Raw genomic sequence first — 19,121 nt, 5'->3', positions numbered from 1 at the left:
TGTATAACTAAATCACTTTGTTGTATACCTGAAATGAACACAAAATTGTCAATCAACTATATTTCAATATAAAATAAAAAATTTAAAAAGTGTTGAAAGAATGACTTGCTGAACATGGTACTCTTTATTCTGTACCCAGGATAGAAGCTTCCAGTGCTCCCTGGAATAACATAATAACTGGTACACAGTAAGAGCTTAAGAAATATTAGCTAATATTGTTACTAGTGTCTAACTCACATGTAGTTAGCTGGGAGCGACTGTACCAAGTGAGTTCTTAGTTGTAGTTTACAGACTAGCAAAAAGGATGGCAAACTCTTGCCTGTGGGTCTAATCTAGTCTGTTGCCTGTTTTTGTGTAGTTCACAAGCTAAGAATGGTTTTCACATTTTTAAATGAAAGAAGATCAAAAGAAGAATCTTATTTCCTGACATGAGACAATGACAAGAAATTGACATTTCAGTGTTCATCGATAAAGTTTTACTGGAACACAGTCATACCCGTTCATTTACATCTTGTTGATAGCTGCTTTCATGCTACAAGGCAGAGCATGCGTTACTGTGACAGAAAATACGCAACTTATAAAGTCAAAAATATTCACTATCTGGCTCTCTCCAGAAGAAATTTTCTGACCTCTGGACTAGAACTTGCTTAAGTGGAAGCCACTGGGATGAGGGTGGGAAAAAATCATGAAATGCACATTTCTCATCTCAGCATGACCATTAACTATTTGACTGTCTATTTGTCCAGCCTGGTGGCCTCCTATCCTTATCTATGATAATAGGGAACAGAGCTCAGGGTCTTCTCTGAATTTCTTACAGAAATGCAACTCTTAGATGGTGTATGAGGCAGCTGCTACGAAGGATGTGAAGCAGGGAACACTTCCCACACCTTGAGAAGTTCATAAATACTCTAGCAGGAAAACAAAAGGTTAATAATATTTTAATATTAACAAGAGCTCTGGAAATGAGCCTCTAGGAAAAACTACATTAACAGGGAAAGGGAAAAAACAACAGAGATAAATAAAGACCCTTTGCACAGGTACCAGATAATGCAGCAGTGCCCAGCAGGCAGAACCGGCAGGGAGACGGCAAGATTACAACAGGCAGTGTTTGCTGCCTAGCCACTCTGTGCCAGGCTCTGTTCTCGGTGCTTTTTATGAACCAGCTCATTAACATCCCCGGTACCTTTGAGATACGTCATCTGTAGCTCTCTGGGCTGCCATGAGATTTAACTAAGATGATACACACACGGGGCGTAATAAAGGACACAGCAAGTGCTCAGTACTTGCTACTGTTACTACTGTTGGAACTGCAGGCTAAACGAGCAGCCTTTCTATTCCATTAGTAAGATAAGCTAATTTGCCTTGCATCCCTACATGTGCCCCTCTGTGTCCTCAGTCTCTAGTTCTTGTGCTCTCTTTTGTTGTGTGGCAAAGATGGAATGGGCTATACACGCACATAAGCCCCCATGATAAGCACTGCTTAGGCCATTAACATGGGAGAAACATGAGTTCATCATTAATCAGCAGATTGGAACCATGTGAAAAAGGACGTGGGCATTTCTAACAGGGCGTAGAGGCAGTGTGGAGAAGCAGCTGAGAGCACAGACTCTGGGGTTAGATGACATGGGGCCAAATTCTAGATCTACCATTTATTAGACAATTTACTTCACTTTTCTATGCCTCACTTTCCTCATCTATAAAATGGGGATAATAGAACTTTTCATGGAGTAGATGGGTTATTAAGTGATTTTTCAGAATAGCTCCTGGTTCACAGTAAGAACTATGTGCCAGCTCTTAATATCATTTCTGTTGGAAAATCAGGTTGTTCTAGGTTGTCAAACCTTTATATTGACCTTGGTCTGGCCCTGCACTATCAGACAGGTACAAGTGGCTATTTAAATTTAGATAACTGAAAAAAGAAATGCAACTAAAAATCCGACTTTTTAGTTGAACTAGCCACATTTCCAGTACAGGTGGCTATTGTATCAGACAGTTGAGATATAGAATAGCTCCGTCATTGAGTAAAGTTCTATCAGACACTTCTGGTCTAGATTCAAGAGACATTCATACATATAGGTTATTACATTTTTTAGTGATAAGAATGAAGAAGTGTATCATTCAATTCTCATATCAGAACACGAGATCAGTTAGAAGAAGCAGCAAGGTGAAGAAGAAGCGATGGTTTGTCAAGAGCCTCATCCTGTGGATGAAACAAGAACTTAAGGTGGATGGGAATTATGTAAAGTGATAAAGATTCCAAGGGAGTGCTGGTAATATAGATGCACTTGTAATAGAAGGGAGCTGGGAGGAGAAACAGAGAGGGTAAAGGGAGTAATGCTCTACCTACTATAGCAGGGGAAAAAAATCATCTCTATGATCGATAAACCAGAAAGAGCAATTTAAGAACAGCACTTAGAGCTAGGAAGAGAAAAGCCAGCTTGTTTAAAAGGGTCCCTTGAGGAATAAGGGACTGAGAACTGTTGCTTTTAAAAAATTATTATGGTGTTTCTGTTCTATTTCACATTTCAAATATGTATATTTCTTTCATAAGAAATTATTGCAAAAAGAACAAAACCAGCGATAGAATTTTCAGCATTCTAGCATTTGCAGGAAGACTGTATCTTCTCCAGGGTAACTTCTTCAAGGTTTTTGCTTGATTGAAATCATGTTTCTGAGCAACAAAACCTAGCAAAACCCCCCCTCAATACATAATCTGGATGCTCTAAGTGCATCTTGGGAAGAGGAATTGCAAGTGCCAACCGAGGGACTGACGGCTTGGGGGAGACAGAATGTGCCAGTGGGTGGATGTACTGGGACTGTGTGTGCGGGTGAGCAGTTGAGCAAACCTCGGTGGCTCTTGCTTGGGGCCAAGTGACAATTACAGTGAAAGCCCCTTCCAACACTTTCTGAGCACTGGAGCAAAACACAGCCCTGAAGTGGATCTGGAATTGCAGATAGCATGACGGGTTCCCAGAGCTCTGCCACCAGAGGGGCTGAAGTGTTTTCAATGCTTGCTGCAGATCAAGGTTGTTTCTGGCCAACTGGGAAGCGCTGTGCCCGTGTCAGCACCGAACTCATGCCGCACAGACGCACATTCAGTGTGAGGCCGTTTTCCTCTGCTTTCCTTTTTAGGAGGGCAGGATTTTAGAAGCGCTGTTTTTACCAGATGTGGGAACTGTGACCTCAAAAATTGTTTATGGGTAGGTCATCAGAAGGCTGCTGCTCAGCAAGATAATCACTGGCTTTCAAAATGTGATTCACATTTGAAAGACAAGAGTCAAGCATCAAAATGTTTTCAAATAAAATTTCTCTAAATTGCCTGTAAGTGGAACTTAAAACAGTTTTTTTCAGATGAGAGAGAGAGAGAATTGGATTCTAAATTCAGACTCTCACTATTGTTTTTTCAATGACTGGCTCTATGAATTTTGGGAAAGCAATTGTCTTTACACAGACAACACAGAAAGAACACTTGATATAGAGTGAAAGGGAAAGTGTTAGTCACTCAGTTGTGCCCGACTCTTTGCAACCCCATGGACTGCAGCCCACCAGGCTCCTTTGTCTATGGGATTTTCCAGGCAAGGATTCTGGAGTGGTTTGCCATTTCCTTCTCCAGGGGATCTTCCCCACTCAGAGATCAAACCTAGGTCTGCACTGCAGGCAGGTTCTTTACCGACTGAGCTACCGGGGAAGTCACTTGATATGAAGTTGTACATAAAAATACGGATGCCTAGTTTACAGTATCTAGCCAATTCTTTTCATAACATGTCTTCTCATTTTACAAGTGAAGGAACTATCACTCAGAGAGGTTAAGCTGCTTTCCCCAGGGAACACAGCTAACATAAGGCAAACCTGGGATCTGAACAAAAATGGATCTGACTTCAAAGGATTCATTACTGCATTATGCTGCCCCCTAGCCTGCCACACCTTTGTTCACAAAACAATTTACCAAAGTTTGAGGATAAAATCCAGATCATGGCTTACAGATCTACTTTGAAAAGCAAAGAGGGTCTGCACTCAGTTGCTTCATTTGTGTCCGACTCTTTGAGACCCTACGGACTGTAACCCTCCAGGCTCCTTTGTCCATGGGATTCTCCAGGCAAGAATACTGGAGTTGGTTGCCATGCCCTCCTCCAGGGATCTTCTTGACTCAGGGATCAAACCCACGCCTCTTATGTCTCCTGCATTGACAGGCGTGTTCTTTACTACCAGCACCACCTGAGAAGTCCAAGGAGGTAATATTATGATGATATTCACCTATCATCACAACAAGACTTCATATGTAACAACTGATGGAACCATCATGTATATTCTGAAATAACCTCTGAGGACCACTGGAGAGCTTCAGAGGGACTGAGGGAAGGTAGGAGAGAGCCCAGGCTTCCCTGGAAAGCCTCCTTAGGCAAGAACACGAGTTGCACGGCTGCTGGTTGATTGCACGGCTTCTGTGCATGTTCATAAATATTGATCGTGATTAAACTATTATCATAGTAATGAGGGTAATAATACCTCCTCCAGCCCATCCCACCACACTACTCTAAGTCCCCACCTTTCATCAAACAAAGAGCTGCTGGCACTGTTGGGGAGTTGGGCAAGAGGCAGGGAAATGATCTCTATTAAGCAAAAGCATTCTGTTCCATGCGCTGATTAGGCTCCGCAGCCTCATTAACGAGGAGAATTGTTCGCGTCTCCTGTTGCTCAGGGTACTGTGCTCCGAGACTGGGTCCAGGAAGTGTATGTTCTCATCTCTCTTCCCCCCTGGGGCTTCCGAACAGATGCCCGATGGAAGGAGACCTGTTTTTCTTTCCACTCTCCCTCATTTCTGTCCCAACCATTACTTCCCAGGGAGGATTTCTGCAAGGCTCAAGGGATCCTCCAAAACCACTCTTTCTTCTCATGCTGCTGAGACTCAACAATGGTCATAAGCTTATTATTTCCCTGGCACGAGGCTAAGCGATTTATTGGTAATTAACCCTCACACTGGGAGGGGTGATGGTTATTACCCTTAAGAGATGAGGAAATTGAGGCTCAGAGACGTTTAGTGACTTTTAAAGGACCCCAAGTTGGCAGTGTCATGGAGCAGGTGTGTGAACGTGGGTCCACTGGACTCCAGGGTCTGTGCCCTCTCAAGGCTACTGAGCTGCTCTTCCATGTACTTATTGACATGACATCCTCTCACTTTAGGGGAAACGTGGAAATGCAGAATGGAGAGCTTTAATTCTGGAAACTCTCCATGAAGGAATAAAGGCTTGTTTTGATTTGATTATATTGGGACTTCCCTGGTGGTCCAGGGGTGAAAAGTCTGCCTTTCAATGCAGGAGACGCAGGTTTGACCCCTGGTTGGGGAACTAAGATTCCACCTGCCCCAGGACAACTAAGCCCATGTGCCGCTCCCACTGAGCCCACCTGCCCTAGTGCCTGCAACAACAGAACCCACTGCAGGGAGCTCGCACACAGCAACTGCAGAGACTGCTTGCCACAGTGAAGACCCAGCACAGCCAGAAAATAAAGAAACAACAATAGTAGGGGGCCCTTGCCCACTTCTGCCATTTTCGGGCTTTATCTTGTAAACATCTCTCAACACCAAGAAGCCCAACTGAATGTAAGCTGGAAGAGGCCAGGGGCCATGTCGTACTCGTGTCCTTGCTTCCACATGGTCCTGGTGCTGAGCCAAGGTAGCCTGTACTGAACAGTAATGTTTCTACACGAGGGCACCACTTGTCACCCCTGCTGCCTTCCCCTATCCCTGCAGCTGCCTCACCTTGAACTCAAGGGTATACAGTGCTTCTACTGCTGCTGCCAGAGATAACCTCTTATAGCCAGGCTAGGTCTGCTACAGAGTGAAGCTTTTTTTCTCCCCCGCATTTTTTTTCTTTACTGCATCTCAGGTAAAGATCAGGGAAAACAAACACATTGATAAGACGGGAGGTCTGGGTTCTATGTCAAAATGACTTGCTCAAGTCATTCTCCTTCTCTGGTCTCAGTGTAAACAACTGCAAAAAGGGGGGGCTAGAATGTATCACAACTTCCCAAACTTTTGGCATCAATACCATCTTCCTGATTTGAGCTATTGCCCATGGGCCCTCTGTATGTATTGTATTTACTTATTTACTTAATATTGTCCTTTAAATTGGCTCACTTTTTAAATACTTAATTCTAAAAAGAAACCTGGTATCACTGCCGTAAATGGAAACACAGGATCACTCTCAAGAAGAGAAGGTAAGCGTAAAAATAAATACAACATACATATGATGAAGTGATTACTTTCTAGGTAGACAGGGTTGCCTGCTAAGGGTGCTGTGTCTGAGGCTGCTCATTCTCTCTGTCTCTCTTTTTGTTGGGCATGAAGATCTGAAAATTTGGAGAAGTCTGAGAGGCAAACACTCAAAGGAAACTTTCTCCCTGATAGAAGGATATGGAGGGAAATACAATTAAAAAAGAAATAACTTCCTCACAACTTGACTGGTGTTATTTAATACTGAGTTTTTGCCACATCTGACACCTTCTCACATAACATGTAGCCTGTCCGCTACATTTGGTAAATACTCAGTGATACACGAGGAAAGGCTGTCAAAGAGAAGGAGGAGGAGGAGGAAGAAGAGGAAGAAAGGGAAGAAGCAGCAGAAGCAGCAGCCTTGGTTGGTAGAATCTGCTAATTTCTGTGGTATATGCACTTTTACTAGGTCAATGTCAAGCTTCCAACAAGACATCACTAAAAGTGAACATGAAAAGGACTGCAAAGAATTTGCTCTTAACAGCAGGTAGAAACTGAGCACATCACTGGAAACAATGGACCAGAAAATCTCAGGTCCTTGCTTTGTATGGACTCTAGATTGTACCTTTCAGTTAACAAGAATCAAGTCTTTTTAAAAAAGTCTTCCCTAGTCTACAACTCTAGCTCAATAATTCGCATAGAGCCATCATTTAAAACATGGTGGCTGATTAAGTAACTGACTGTAATACTCAGGACTCAGTGATATAACCACAGTAACAACCACAAACATACCAGTATTAAAAAAAGCATTGAATGCTTGAGTGAAGTCGTTCAGTCCTGTCCAACTCTTTGTGACCCTGAATGTTTATCCCATTGCAGATATATAGCATTTTCTCATTTATTTCTAAAAATACCACATAATCTAGGTATTATTATTCCTATTGTATGGGTCAGTAAATTAAGATAAGGAGTTAATTTGTTCAAGATTATAATATGGTAAGGGGCAGAACTTGACAAGTAAGTATGGCTTGCTGTATGTTGAAATAAACTTGGCTCAATTTAACATTTTCTTGGAGAATGGAAGATTCAACTCTGGTAACAGAACTATTTTGATTAATAGAGAGGTATTCTAGAGATCATGTATGAATGAAAAGTTCCTGAAGAATTAAAGTGAGAAATGCTAAAAGTATACTAAAGTTAATGGAAAATATCTTTGAGGAATCCAATTTCTGGATATGGAAATGTGCTGAAATGGAAGTTATAAGAACTTATAAGAGAGTTTTGGTTGCTTCTGTTACAGAATAGTTTGGGTTGCTTAGGAGAAAAGATGCTATGCTAAGGACTGAACCAGTGAGAAAACTGCTGGTTAAAAGCATTAGGGTCATTTCAACCTTCCCACAGGTTTAAGATGAAGGAAGGTTGTTGTTGCTTATTTGCTCAGTCAGTCAGTTCAGTTGCTCAGTCGTGTCCAACTCCTTGCAACCCCATAGACGGCAGCATGCCAGGCTTCCCTGTCCATCACCAACTCCCGGAGCCTACTCAAACTCATGTCCATTGAGTCAGTGATGCCATCCAACCATCTCATCTTCTGTTGTTCCCTTCTCCTCTCGCCTTCAATCTTTCCCAGCATCAGGGTCTTTTCGTTGAGTCAGTTCTTCGTATCAGGTGGCCAAAGTATTGGAGTTTCAGCTTCAGCATCAGTCCTTCCAATGAATATTCGGGACTGATTTCCTTTAGGATGGCCTGGTTGGATCTCCTTGCAGTCCATAGGACTCTCAAGAGTCTTCTCCAACACCACAGTTCAAAAGCATCAATTCTTTGGTGCTCAGCTTTCTTTATAGTCCGACTCTCACATCCATACATGATCACTGGAAAAACCATAGCTTTGACTAGATGGATCTTTGTTGGCAAAGTAATGTCTCTGCTTTCTAATATGCTGTCCAGGTTGGTCATAACTTTTCTTCCAAGGAGCAAGCATCCTTTAATTTCATGGCTGCAGTCACCATCTGCAGCGATTTTAGGGCCCCCCAAAATAAAGTCTCTCACTGTTTCCATTATTTCCCCATCTATTTGCCATGAAGTGATGGGACTGGATGCTGTGATCTTAGTTTTCTGAATGTTGAGTTTTAAGTCAACTTTTTCACGCTCCTCTTTCACTTTCATCAAGAGGCTCTTTAGTTCTTTACTTGCTAAGTTGTGCCTAATTCTTTGTGACCTCATGGACTGCAGCACATGGGGCTTCCTTGTCCATCACTATCTCCCAGAGTTTGCTCAAACTCATGTTCACTGCATTGGTGATGCCATCCAACCATCTCATCCTGTCACCCTCTTTTCCTCCTGCCCTTAGTCTTTCCCAGCATCAGGGTCTTTTCCAATGAGTGGGCTCTTCACATCAGGTGGTCAAAGTATTAGAGCTTCAGCAGCAGTCCTTCCAATGAATATTCAAGGTTGAAGGAAGGTTAAGAATGGCTATTTATGGGACCCCCCCCACATAACATGCCAGGTATCATACAAGGCCAATGTACACTTTGTACCTAACTGTTCCCTCGAGTCTCTGAGGTAGGCATTAGCATCACCACTTTACAGATGAAGAAAGTGAGACTCCAAAATGTTCAGTGACTTTCTCACATTTCTGTAAGTCTGGGCTCCACAATCACGTCTCTTCTTCTACCTTTCTGGGGATAAGCTTCCCATTGCATGTGACTCAGAGGTCTGGTCAAAATCTCTATCTTTTAATTTCAGAACGATTATTTTCTGTTTGAAGCCATGCACAAGTTTGTTAGCCATTTCTTTCATAGCTGACCTATTACCCTGTAGTTCAGCACCTCATGTTCTAAAGAAAATATTGGGTCTGTGTCATGTTCACCCTGAATACCTTAGCTGTTTACTAAAGAATATTAAGGGAAATGATTAACTTTGGATGCTTACTTTATTTCTTCCGAAGGGCTGCCTTGGACAGCAGATATGTTAATTGTCATGTGCGTTTTAACAAGGCATGAACTGGAATGAGGATGATGTCCTACTAGGTGATAAAATTATCTGTCACAGACCCCAAAGTGGATGTCAAGCTCTGAAACACTGGGGAGCAGCTGATGAAAGAAGTCATAGAAGACACAGCAGATCAGTATTTTACAGTTCTTGAGCATTTCAGGGCAAGCTGTTTTTGTTTGGTCCATGTGAACAAAACACATTAGACAACCTAAGTCTTGCCTTATACTAGTGGCTCAAAGCTTCAAAACGAGAAGACTGCAAACCCAACACTAGCTTGTAGAAGGCAGCTGGGCTCTCTATGGCCTCTCTTAACTTTTCCGAATGAATCAACTTCCATTATGTCTCTATGCAAACCCTTAAATCCCATAACCACAGGCTCAGGACTAGATCCTTAACTCCATTCAACTCCATCCCTGTCATTTTCCCCCTTTGGCTCTGGCCCTACCCTGAGTCACAATGAACTTCCAGTTTCCAGAGTGAAATAGACCTTCGGGGCTTCTCTGGTGGCTCAGATGGTAAAGCGTCATCCAGAAATGTGGGAAACCCGGGTTCGATCCAGGGTTGGGAAGACACCCTGGAGAAGGAAATGGCAACCCACTCCAGTCTTCTTGCTTGGAAGATTCCATGAATGGAAGAGCCTGGTAGGCTATAGCCCATGGGGTCACAAAGAGTCAGACACAACTGAGCGACTTCACTTTCACTTTTTACTTTTTTCTTCCCCAAGTCTTTGTACTTTGGACATTCTTTGTTTTATTCTTTACCAGGTGAGATTTTACTTATCTATTAGACCTCTGCTCAAACACCTTTCCTCTATGGCCTCCCAGGTGAGGCTGGGTCCCTTTGCGCTATGGTCCAATTGCATCAGCTACGCTGAATAATCGCTACGCTTGTAAATTACTTGTTGAGAATGTCTCTCTCATAGGAATATACAATAAGAGATAATGTTCCTCTCATTCATTGCTAAGCTCCCAGTGCCTAGCACATAGTAGGTGCTTCATAAACATGTGTTGAATGGAGCAGCATAAAACTAAAGACTGTTCAGAAAGCATAAAGGAAGTGGGGAGATGCTGTGTGTCTACTCCTTTGGTTTTACTGCAAAACTAATTGGCTGGTGGGTAAATTATAAGGGAAACAACACCACCACTCGGCCTCAGGCACCTGAGGGACGACCTGGAGCGCTCCAGGGGCACCACCGAGGGTCACAATAGATGACTCTTTCCCTTAAGAATGATCACATACAGTCGATGGTTCTGGGAAGAGTCACTAATTACCTTCATCTACGGGTTTCTTAGCTTCTATGGGGAATAACATTCTGGTGATAATTAAGCAGTAGATCTAAGGTGGAGTTTTATCAGCTGTGTAAGACTCAGCTGGGCACATTACTCAACTTATCTCATCTGTTAAATGGGGTAATCATCATATTATTACATAGGGTGACTGTGAGGACTGGATGAGAAAATGCATGTCATTTACTTAGCACTGTGCCTGGCACACGTCATGTTCAAAGCATGGAAGCATTTACTACCATGGCCGGTGCTTCTGTCCAAGGCAGGCACCTCTACTCTGAAGTGCAGAAGCCAAATGACTTGAATCACATGAACCTAGCATCTGATAATTTGATAAGGTTACCCTCTGAGGAAGAACCAAGACCTCTCTGTCGATACCGCCATCACCAGCCCACACTGTAAAAAGCCATTTCTCCCTTGCTGGTGTTCCCTGAAGCCAAAGGAAAAATGGAACGCCATCAGAGGTAACACTGATAAGTCAGGACCAACCTCAGCCCACGCTACACTTTGAACTGCTTCCTGATCAAACTGTTCTGTGGACAGAAGTGAATACCCTTGATCCAGTTCTGGCCTTTGACCGAGCTGGCAGTCGTGCTCTCTGGCCTGCCCTCAGGGGCTCTGCACTGAAGCAGTCCAAGCTGCTGCTTCATCTGCAGGAACATCAGCCCTGGCCTCAGCCTCTAGCAGGAAGAGAAGCATGTCCACCGCATTTCATAACTAAGCGGCAAAGCAATTAAAATGCTGACAAAAGGGGAAAACGCTGAATGAGGGTAATTTGAGACCTAGGAGACTGGTCAGACAGTGGAGCTGGGGCCCCTCAACAGCTCTTTATCCTCCCTAACCTGAGCAGTTTCCATGCTATGCTGTGACCATCTCGAATGGATGTGGGTGATGCGGGGGAATCTTAGGTAAATTTTAGGGGGCTTCAGGGAATCTGATGTAATCATTCTGTCTGCTGGCAGCGGGTGCCTCTTACATCCTCCCTTTTCCTTGGAGGCTCCAGAGAGTACACGGAGAGAGAAGGCTGGCCAAGCTGCAGGGCTTAACCTCCTGAAGCCTCAGTTTCATCATTTGCAGGAGAGCCTTGCTGCAGCAGGATTGTTCAGAGGATTCGACAAGAAAAAATATATTTAAAGCACTTAGCCCTGTGCCAGGCACTTAGCAAGTGCTTAAAGGATAGGAGCTGAAGCTCTTGTAGCTATTTTGGACTTTCAAATTCATCTACCATAGCCATCATCAGATTACACTGAGAGGAATTCAAAGCCAAGGGGTGGTCCTGTGTCCCAGGTCACACAGTTTGCTGGTGAGGGGCAGAGCTGGGGTCCCGCCCCCAGTCTCCCCACCCTATGATGTCTTTCTTCACTAAATCCCTTACTCTCAGGACTCATCTGGCTTAGCTGAGTTCTCCATAAATCACACTTCTCAAGCTTCCCACCATTGTCCCCTGCAACTGAATCTACCCTCTACTCAATCCCTAAACCCTTCTGATGCTCCTTTCAAAGTACCCTGTGAAAATGTCTTCTCTGCTTTCCTGCCATGAGGCCATGGCAGCTGTTGTTCTGTCCAGAAGCATCTCCTCTCCTTTTTACCCATGTCTGGTCCCTTTAAGTCTGGTTCCTCCATCTCCTCCTCGGAGGGACTGTCCAGGACCATCACAGCTGAAGGAACACCGCCCCCCACCCCCCCACCTTCTCTCTGTCTCCAGTTTGTGGTCTGTACAGCAGTGGCCCCAGCCCCAATAACTTTCTTTTCTTTTTCTTTGTCTCCCATCCTCAGTGTAAGCTCCCAAAGGACAGAGAACATGCCACCCGCACTCACTGCTGGGTCTCTGGCACTGACATGATCCGCAACACACAGGTTTGGGGTAAACACACACCAGGTGAATGAATGCATGAGCCAACAGATGGATTCTAGAAACAACAATTTGGTAACACCTGGAGAGGACCAAGGCAAAGATTCTAACTTGCTGGGAGGACAACCTGGACACCTGTTTGGCCCCCTTCTTGGCCTCCTAAAAGAACAGCGCCTAGCTACCCACAAAGACAGGGAGTCTTCCAGGCAGGCAACCCACACAAAAGCACATCTTGCAGTCGGGGGAAATGGGAGGATGGTTGCTAATTGCGACTTCCAACTGGGCTGATCTTTCAAAAGTTCGAAAGGCGCCTGCCTCCCTAAATCCCGGGCTGCTACCGCTGCTGGGGCTGGAGGAGAGGAGGGGTGTGCCTGGGCGCCTCTCAGGCTGGCACGGAGAAGACACATCTCCTCCTCCCTCCTCCCCCCAGCTCCTCTCCAAGAGAGGAAGCAATGCAGATGGAGACGAGAAATAAATATTCCTGCCTGCTCTGTGCCACTGCAGACGTTTTCCAAAATGTCTGGCTTGGACCATGAAATCAAGCCCACCCAGGAAAGGAGGCGCTCAGCGGGAGAAAGAGGGGGAAAAGGGTGGCATATTTGTCGGTACTTGTCAGCTTTCTGGGGGGCAGAGCACACGGCTCAGACTTGGCAGCCCCCCCGAGGCGGGGACGCGGTGAGTGCACAGTAATGCTTAAGGAACAGAATCGGAAATGGGAGCGAGTGAAGGAAGCCCTGCCAGGCTGTCGGCAGCATCCCTAAGCCTTTGTCCGCGGTCGCAGGACTCCTGGCTGGTCCCCCTGTCCTTGGTGTCAAGGCCTGGTCCACAGTACCTGCTGCCTCCACGCAGCCCTCCGACCTCCACCCCGCTCTGGGATGGTTAACACCACGGCGCCGCAGGCAGTCTTCAAAGGCTCTATGAGATTCGGGCAGGAGCCCAGGATCCACGTGTGGAGACATTCCTGCCACCTCTCTGCATAGCTCGCCTCCTCCAGCGCTGGAGCACCGGCAGGGATGAGAACACAGGCTGCAAATGATAAGTGGGTGCTTCTGGCCTTGGGGGAGCCGAGAGTGTGGGAGGAGTGTCATTAAGGAGGGGAAGTAATGGGCCCACCAACAGCCCTGCAGTGTCCCGCAGTGACAGGAGCTTCACGAGGCGGGCTGCGCAGCTGCAAATGTCTCCCAAAGGGGAGATCGAGAGGCTGAGAATTCCAGCATGAACATTCTGGCATGTGCTGGGTCTTCTTTGCTTCTACCCCTGCTGTGAGAATCCCCCTGGCCCCATGTTCCTGTCACCTCCAGACCACCTTTCACCAGGTCCCCTGGTAAGCAAGGAATGTTCCCCTGGCATTAGGGTGGGGTCCTTAGAGGACTGAATTCTGCTCCAGGAAGAGCAGAGGGGCTTTTATGGTTTGCACTGGTTCAAATCCAGTGCAGCGAAAACAGTTGCTCAAAATGAAGACTCAAAGAAAGTGGTTCTCTTTTGTGGGTGTCAGGATAGCGTTTTCCAAAAATGCTGCCTTTAGTTCTGCCTCTTTTCACCATTTCCATGACTTCACTGAGGAATGAGAGCTTATCTAATATTTCCCACTCGTGTGCCCTGAATCCTTCTTTATGATTCTTTCCTGCTCACATGCCCATCTGCCTTCTAGTGTCAGGCAATTGCCAGCTGAATGCCACTCTCTCTAGGAAGCTGTCTGGTGGTGGGGAGAAGCTGGCAGAAGACCTAAGTTCCTGTCCTCATTCTTCCAGCTGCTGAGTGACCTTAGACAGATTATTCCCTGTCTCTGGGCCTTGGTTTTTCGGTTCATCAAAGAAATGGGTTGGACAGTGTTCCTTTCGGCTTTGACATATCATGCGTCGTCCTACTGAGTGAATCAGACTGCTGTTCTCTGTCATCATCCTTTTCCCATCCCAACTTTGCGAACAGATTCCAGAGACCAAGGCCATCACACTTTAAGGACTAAGTTCAATCCTTACACTTGGGAAAGTCAGAGCTGCATATCAAAATAAGCTGGGCACATAGATAAAGTATATACATACAATCTAAAAATTGCTTTAAATGTTTTATGTCTACATTTCCCTTAATTCCCAGGAAATCTAATGTATGTATTAGGGAAAGACCAAAGCAGGATATATTTGCAAAGAACTTGTAACTATGTATTAAGTTTGTAATGCATAATCACCTTCTTAGTTATCTTTTACTAATCAAGGCTGCCATTTACTGAAACCTACTATGTGTTATGACTATGCCAAGTCTTTCACTCACATTATTATCATCATGACAGCTCATTACAGAAGAAAGTACTTACTCTCCACTTGCCTACAACATTGGTAGTTGATGTGAATTAACACAGAGAAACACAAAGCGAAAACAAAAGGATGCAATTGCATGCCTCCTACAAACCAGAAGCAAACTCAGGCTCAGAGAGGATGAGACAGCTACTCTAGATCACACAGCTGGTTAATACAGGTAATGGGATTTGAACCCAGGTCTGCTGGATTCCACAGATGATGATATGCTCCTCCTCTGGCCCGTGCTGGGCTCTGCCTTGGCATTCGATGCCTGTCTAGGAGATTCTTCATCTCCTAGAAGAGAGGTTTTGAAGGACCCATAAATAGCAGGTCCTAAACTGACTGCCTTTCTTATGGTGTTGTGAGAGGAAAACAGCTGGTCTACCAGCCAGCAAAAACCTTGCTGTGAGAAATGGCAAGAAAGCACGCAGCAGCGGTGGCCACCTCGCACAGAAGGAAGGGTGAACTGGTAGCCCATCTAAGCCACCATCTCCATGGATCACTTACCTACAGAGAATGAGTCTGGCTTCTGCCAATGACCTATCACACTTCTGTGTCCATGCGGCATGTTGGCACAGAATTAGAGCTTTTCCGAATGTGCACAGATTGGATCATGCGCAGCAGAAGTTGTAAACTCCAGTGTCCCCAAGCCCAGGCCAGTACAGGAATGAGCAAAATGGCAAGCAAAGGGGCTACAGGGAACTGGTTAACACCTCTCTGATCTGTGGGGCCTACAGACTGAGCTCCAGCAGACTGCTGCAATGCACACATGCAGACCAAAGACTGCCGACTGCCTGCCGTATGAAGAAACCTCCGAATACTGACATCTCTGAGTTCTCTTGATTCTTAAACGTGGGCAGCTAATTCAGTAAAGAAAAGTGTACCGGATATAGTGAGGACCAAACAAAACCTACTTAGGAGCTCTATCTGACTTTTAGATCTCTGCTTGGTAATCTCCAAAATTAATTCTCCTCATTTGCAGGAAAAGGAGCCCAGAAATACCTGAGCTAGCTAAGGTGAGCACAGACTGGCAACCCTCTTTGGATACATACATGTATTAATAGAGACATATATGTCTCTGTGTACATGCATATACATACATACATATTATATATTCAAAATTAAATAGAAATGATTTGGATTACTTGTTGTAATGAACTGTTTTGCTTATTTTCCTGTGTTATTATTATACATTAGCAGTTGACCACAATGAACATATGTATACAAACCTAAACCAAAATGACATAAAAAGCACCTCGCTCCTAAACCCAACCCAAACTAGAACATACATCAGGAAAGAAAGAAGCTCTTTACTTACGGTAAATGACAAAAAAGAAGAAAACAAAGTCCCCTCATCATATCTGGACAATTTTGCAAGCACTCCTTCCAGGATTGTAACGAACTAGCAAAATAGCAAAAAGGGAAAAGAATCATTATTTCAAACTATAATTGCTCATAATAAAGAGCAACATTTCCCAACCTCCCAGGGACCAGCAATGAGCTCTTGCTCATTTTTAAGTTCTATTATTTGGTTCCTGTCTTTGGGGAAAGGAAGAGACTGCCTTTACATAGAAATATTTGACTTATTCGGCTTTCTCTTCATTATTATGTGATTGCAAATATAGAGTGTTACAGAAGTGCAAAGTGACAAAATATTATTGAGTTGCATATAGCATGCGATAATATTAAATGCACTTTTCAAAATCCAAAACTGCGCAAAGCAGTTTTTACGTTACATATTAGCACTACATTTAATCCAATCTATTTTTATTTGTATTTTATCAGTAATTTTGGGGAAACAGAAGTTTAGTACTGGCAAATATAAATGTCTTCCCATTCAGCATTACTTAGTTAAAATTCTATAATTCATGAGGGTGACTGAAATAGCTTTATCTGACTTTTATGTTTTATTATGACTCTCACTGCATGTGAAACGAGGGGAAAGGGGGTTTTCATGATGGCAGAATTCCTTATTACCATTTAACTTTCTGTTTTTAAAAAGCTAACTTTGTCAGGGCTGAAAAACAAAACAAATATTTCCTGCATAACCTACTGCAACATTGGGGGACAAATTTTTATTAGGGTAACATATGCCACTTGATCAATTCATCTTCACCGGGCTCACAATCATCAGAAAATCCTTCAGAGCTGCAGCGGGGGGACATACTATCTTGTTTCCTGAGAAATACAAGCACCCAGCGCAACTTTTTAACGTGTTACATTTTAATGGAAACGCAGACATAACAAAGCAATATTCACAATGAAACATTTCACCTGAAGCTGAAGGTTACCTTTGCAACCAAGAGTGTTATCATTTCTTTAACAGTTTCTTCAATTAGTTCGTCTATTTTTGAATGGTATTGATGCTAAAGAACACAGAAAGACAAACATTAGCATGTTTGGGAGGTGCTGGCACTGCATCCATCGGTAATTTTTAGACAACACAATTTATAAATAAAATGTGGCCGGCAGACCTATTTTATTTCCATAGTCCCAGAAGCAGCTGTAAGATTCTGACTCCATGTCTTTGAAGAAGAAAGATCAGAAGCTCTTAAAAAAAAAAAAATGACCAGACACATCGTTCCTTACCCAAAGCTTTTGCTGGCTTTGATATGTGTAGACACACACATTTACAAATAGGATGCAGGGGTGGCTTAACAAATGGTCTGGCAGTGTGTTGATCTGGGTCTTATAAAGCAAGACACTGCACTGATTTAATATAGAGGATGAAAATTATTTTTAGGAAACTGCTGGGTGATGTGACTTTGGGAATCACAAACTCCAAAGGGAATGTGACCAAGACTGACTGATTTTGCACAAACTGTTCTCAAGTTATCAGATCCTTTGCGTTACCGCCTGAGAGCCGCCCAGTTATATCTCCAGGGGTTGACTCAGTCTAAAGGCAAAGCATCTCTCTAGGAACTCCTGTGGCAGTTACTCAGTTTCTTCATTTGTGGAGAAGCAGACCCAGGTTTATAGGTTCTCCTGAGACTGCTAAGCTTTTCAATTTATCGTACCGCCACTGTCAATTAAAACTTAAACAGTAATGCAAAAACAAATCCCCACACAAACAAAAATCTGCTGTAAATGCCAGGGAAAAAGGAAAAGCGATTTCAACAGAAGATACTGCATGCCAGCTCCTTGACATTTATTAGATCATTTTAGTATCCATTTGAATTATTCCATATTTCCTTAATAAAAAATAACAATGCAAAACATTGCTATTTGGAAAGGAAAATGCACTTACCCACTCTTTAGCAAACTTTCAGAAGGATGATTAATTAGGAACAGAAAAGAAAAGAAACAGTGCAAATAAAAATTAGGACAAAAGGACACATGAGAAAAATAAAAATTAAACAAAGCATCCAAAAAGTTATGAAAACATACATAAAAAATAAGCCATAGAAATGTGGTTTGATATTCTGATAACTGGCAATTAGGAGCAAAGGGATGTGAATTAGGTAAATTCACTTAAAGTCATAGGTGAATTCTGATTGTAATTGGAAGACTGAGATAAAGTCCCAGTGCAGAGTTGGTAAGTCATGATGTCTAAGAAAATACGGCTCAGTTTCCTCATCTGCAAAACAAACAGGTAATACTACTACCACCCAGGACCAATGATAAGGGAGGGAAACTAGTAGGGAATGAGGCAAACTCTGTATGAAGACATTTAGCATTATTAATATGATGATAAAACCACAGCTAAGTCCTTTCCTGCCAGTCCTGCTCTCAAGCTCAAAAATCTACTTTGAAGATCATACTGAGGGTCTAGATGTGAAACCATTTTGTCAACTATAGCTGCAATTCAAATATTTGTTCAAGGTCATAAAGGAGAAGACAAAGCAAGGGAGCGATTACCATCAGTCATCTCATTTTAGTTTTTTTAAATTTATTGAAGGATAATTGCTTTATCATTTTAGTTGATTAGAGGAAAATAAGGACATGAATGGTCCATGTTGGCTCTACTGGTAGCTTCATGAAAGTGGCATAAACCTTCAGGTAAATGGAAAAACTATTTGGAGGATTCTGTGTTAGATGCACAAAGAAAGATGTCAGAGCAAAAGAATTTCAGGAGTATTGACGAAACTCCAAATTCATTTTTAGGTCTTGAGATAAGATCCAGAATCACATGCTTACTTTCCCTCCCCATGTGACTGCCTCACTCTGCTAGATTTTCTTTAGAATTACTATAAATGATTCACCTTTATTCAATTAATTATGAGGTTTAACTCAGGAAAGCTAGCTGCAGGCAAAATAATATAATGTGAAATATTAAATGAGGGGCTTCTAACCAAGCAAAGAACATCACTGAGAACAGGAACTCTCTCTTTAAACACTTGGCTGAAATGGCAGACAAAGCCAACAGCAATCACTCTCCACACTCTAAGAAAGATTCAGGCTTGGGCTTTCCTGGTGCTCCAGTGGTTAAGAATCTCCCTGCCAATGCAGGGGACCAGGGTTTGATCCCTGGTCCAGAAGGATCCCAA

General features: G+C 43.4%; 1 protein-coding gene across 2 annotated transcripts in view; it reads right to left on the bottom strand.

Annotated features, from left to right (window-relative positions):
- CADPS (calcium dependent secretion activator) overlaps positions 1-19,121 on the bottom strand; it is a 477,637-nt gene that overhangs the window by 51,234 nt on the left and 407,282 nt on the right. For both annotated transcript variants that reach the window (XM_069560455.1, XM_069560454.1), the window contains 2 exons: positions 16,926-17,000; positions 15,953-16,036 (listed from right to left, as the gene is read on the bottom strand). In XM_069560455.1, coding sequence (XP_069416556.1) covers positions 15,953-16,036; positions 16,926-17,000 — 159 coding nt within the window. The remainder of the gene's footprint in view (positions 1-15,952; positions 16,037-16,925; positions 17,001-19,121) is intronic.

Source organism: Ovis canadensis, chromosome 19, assembly GCF_042477335.2.
Source record: "Ovis canadensis isolate MfBH-ARS-UI-01 breed Bighorn chromosome 19, ARS-UI_OviCan_v2, whole genome shotgun sequence".
Taxonomy (NCBI): Eukaryota; Metazoa; Chordata; class Mammalia; order Artiodactyla; family Bovidae; genus Ovis; species Ovis canadensis.
The sequence above is the reverse complement of the archived record's forward strand: the minus strand, read 5'-3'. Positions and strand labels throughout refer to the sequence as shown.